This window comes from Eimeria tenella, genomic scaffold (assembly GCF_000499545.2).
Source record: "Eimeria tenella Houghton genomic scaffold, Eth_scaff1270, whole genome shotgun sequence".
Classification (NCBI taxonomy): Eukaryota; Apicomplexa; class Conoidasida; order Eucoccidiorida; family Eimeriidae; genus Eimeria; species Eimeria tenella.
The window spans coordinates 1-2,886 of record NW_013543736.1 but is presented as its reverse complement, the minus strand read 5'-3'; the positions used below and the strand labels follow the sequence as shown (position 1 = coordinate 2,886).

The 2,886-nt window shown below is 51.7% G+C and overlaps 1 protein-coding gene across 1 annotated transcript; it reads right to left on the bottom strand.

Moving 5' to 3' along the window:
* Window positions 1-281: 281 nt before the first annotated feature.
* Window positions 282-2,750, bottom strand: ETH_00001140 (uncharacterized protein; the record flags this gene model as incomplete). The annotated part of the gene is made up of 5 exons (XM_013378989.1): window positions 282-443; window positions 923-1,147; window positions 1,479-1,756; window positions 1,961-2,059; window positions 2,693-2,750. 5 exons carry the CDS (start codon window positions 2,748-2,750, stop codon window positions 282-284), a joined length of 822 nt encoding a protein of 273 aa, XP_013234443.1.
* Between the last annotated feature and the right edge of the window lie 136 nt (window positions 2,751-2,886).

The window sequence follows — 2,886 nt, the reverse complement described above, 5'->3', positions numbered from 1 at the left end:
CGAACCAAAGCCCCAATCAGAAACCCTAAAATGGCGAATAGAAAACCCCAGAAAGGCGTCTAAAAGCCCTCATATTAAAGCGCACATAAACCCTCAAAAAGTAGCTCAAAAACCCTAAAACAGCGATTAAAAAACCCTAAAGAGGAGATTCCAAAACCGTAAAAAATGATTTAAAAGCATTAAAAAGGCGATTCAAAAACCCCTAAAAGGCGATTCAGAAGCCCCAAAAAGCGGCGATTCGAAAACCCTAAAACGGCGATTAGGAAACCCTAAAAGGGGGTTTAAAGGCGAACCTTGGCGGAGGTGCATGCGCATGCAGCCCCAATGGAAGCAGCAAAAGCTCTGGCCTCTTCTTCTGAAACTTCAAGTTTTTCTTCCAAGTCCATTTTGTTGGCTATCACCATCAGAAAGGCCGAAGGGCCCAACGCGTGGTGCTCTCTTATCTAACAAATAATTAAAAATAAATAAATAAATAATAAATAACAAATAATAAACAAACAAATAAATAAATAGATAATTCAATTTAAAATGCGCTTTAAAAGAACCCAAGCTCTCTTCTTGGGATCAGTGGAGGGCAAATAGAAGAAAAGCGGACAACAGCACGAGCAGCAGCAATAGCAGCAGCAGCAGCAACAGCAGCAGCAGCAGCGCTGCAACAGCAGCAGCACAGCAGCAGCACCACCACCACCCCCAGCACCAAAGCCGTCACCATCATCAGCAGCAGCAGCACAGCAGCAGCAGCAGCACCACCGCCCCCACCCCCAAAACTACCACCAACAGCAGCAGCAGCAGCACAGCAGCAGCAGCAGCAGCAGCGGCAGCACCACCACCACCAAAACCATCCCCAGAACCAGCGCCGCCACGCCCACCACCCCCAGCAGCAGCAGCAGCAGCAGCAGCAGCAGCAGCAGCAGCAGCAGACCTGCTGGACCCATCGGTTGAGGTGGAGAAAAGACTGTCTGTTGGCAGCATCGAAGACAAGAAGAAAAGCATCAGCTCTTCTGTAGTAATTTGCTGTCAAGCCGCTGAAGCGCTCCTGGCCTGCTGTGTCCCACAGCTGCAGCAAACAAACTCTGCCCCCAGCAACTGCTGCTGCAGCACGGAAGTCCACACCCACCGTCGGCTCGTGGCTGCACGCAAACTCGTCCTGCAGCAGCAGCAGCAGCACCAGCAGCAGCAGCAGCAGCAGCAGCGGAGGCGCGAAGGGGGGTGAAGCCCGGAAAATGCGAGAAAATTCCCGTTCAAACGGACCCAGAATCACCCCTAAACCCTAAACCCTAAACCCTAAACCCTTCAGCCCGCTCCCTGATGCGCCTCTAAATCCCAAACCCTAAACTCTAAACCCTAAACCCCAAACTCAAACCCTAAACCCGAAGCCCCACACCCCAAACCCTAGACCCTAAACCCTAAACCCTAAACCCTAAACCCTAAACCCCAAACCCTAAACCCTAAACCCTAAACCCTAAACCCTAGGGCACCTGGACGAAGCGCATGAGGAGGCAAGACTTGCCCACGCCGGAGTCGCCCACAGTGACAAGTTTGAATCTGCAGTCCGCGCTGGAAGGCCCTTCTTTAATTTCCAACACTGACAGCAGCAGCAAACGCCGACTCAAGCTGCTGCTGCTGCTGCTGCTGCTGCTGCTGCTGCTGCTGCTGCTGCTGCTGCTGGTGGCGGTGCTGCTGGTGCCGCTGTTGCTGTTGCTGTTGCTGCTGCTGCTGCTGCTGCTGCTGGGCGCGTCGCGAACCTCCGGGGCAGCTGAGGAGCGGCAACAGCAGCTGCAGCTGGAGGGGTTTTCGGGTGTATGTACACTCCGTGCATGCAAAGCTTCTAAAGTACTGCTGCAGAATTTAAATTCTTTTTAATTCCAAATTGAAAAAGTGACAAAATCCAAACCCGAATGCCACATGCCCCTAAACCCTAAACCCTAAACCCTAAACCCTAAACCCTAGCGTGTCTCACGCTGAGGGTTTGGGGTTTTGGAGACTAGTGCTGCGCCTCCAAAGGCAATTAATTTGTCATGGAGAACAGCTTCGCTGTGTGCGGAGAGAGAAAGAGAGCCTGCGGAGCAGCAGCAGCAGCAGCAGCAGCAGCAGCAGCAGCGCATGCAAGTTGAATTTAATTCATTTTTCGAACTTAATCGCCACTCTGAAAGCTTTTTATTTATTTTAAACAAGCAATCTCTAATATCCGCGAACGACTTATTGTCTTTTTTTTTTAATCTTTTCATCTTTTTTGCTGCTGCTGCTGTTGCTGCTGCTGCACAAAAAGCCGTGAATTTTTTGCTGCTGGAGGCGAAACGCGGATTAATGAATCCAAACTAAAAAAAACAAAACATTTATTTATAATAAATGCAAAATAAGGAAATTAAAACATTCATTTACTATTTTCTGAAAAGCAATCTTCACTTTCATCTGCTTTGCAGCTGCATGGTATGCCGCGCGCAGTGTACATACACCCGACGCGCATGCATGCACCGCGAACGCATGCATGCACCGCGACCGCATGCATGCAAAATAAAGTCCATTTAAACAAATAATTTGAATGAAATGCTGCTTCTCCTGCGTTGTGCAGCAGCAAAAGCCCCAAAAACCCCGCCGCAAGCCCCCCGCGCGCCGCCGCTGCCGCTGCTGCCGCTGCCGCTGCTGCTGCTGCTGCTGCTGCTGCGCTGCTGCTGCTGCTGCTGCTGCTCACCCTCGTACATCGGCCTCCGCCACCTGCATGCGTTCAAGTCCAAGACATAAAGCCCCATCGGGTCCTTCGGCCTCGAGACTCCGCAGCCGCCAAACACCAGCAGCCGCTGCCCCCCCAGCAGCGCCAAAGAGTGGAAGCGGCGGCTCACAGGCCCCGTGTGCTGCGTCTGCAGCAGCAGCAGCAGCAGCAGCAGC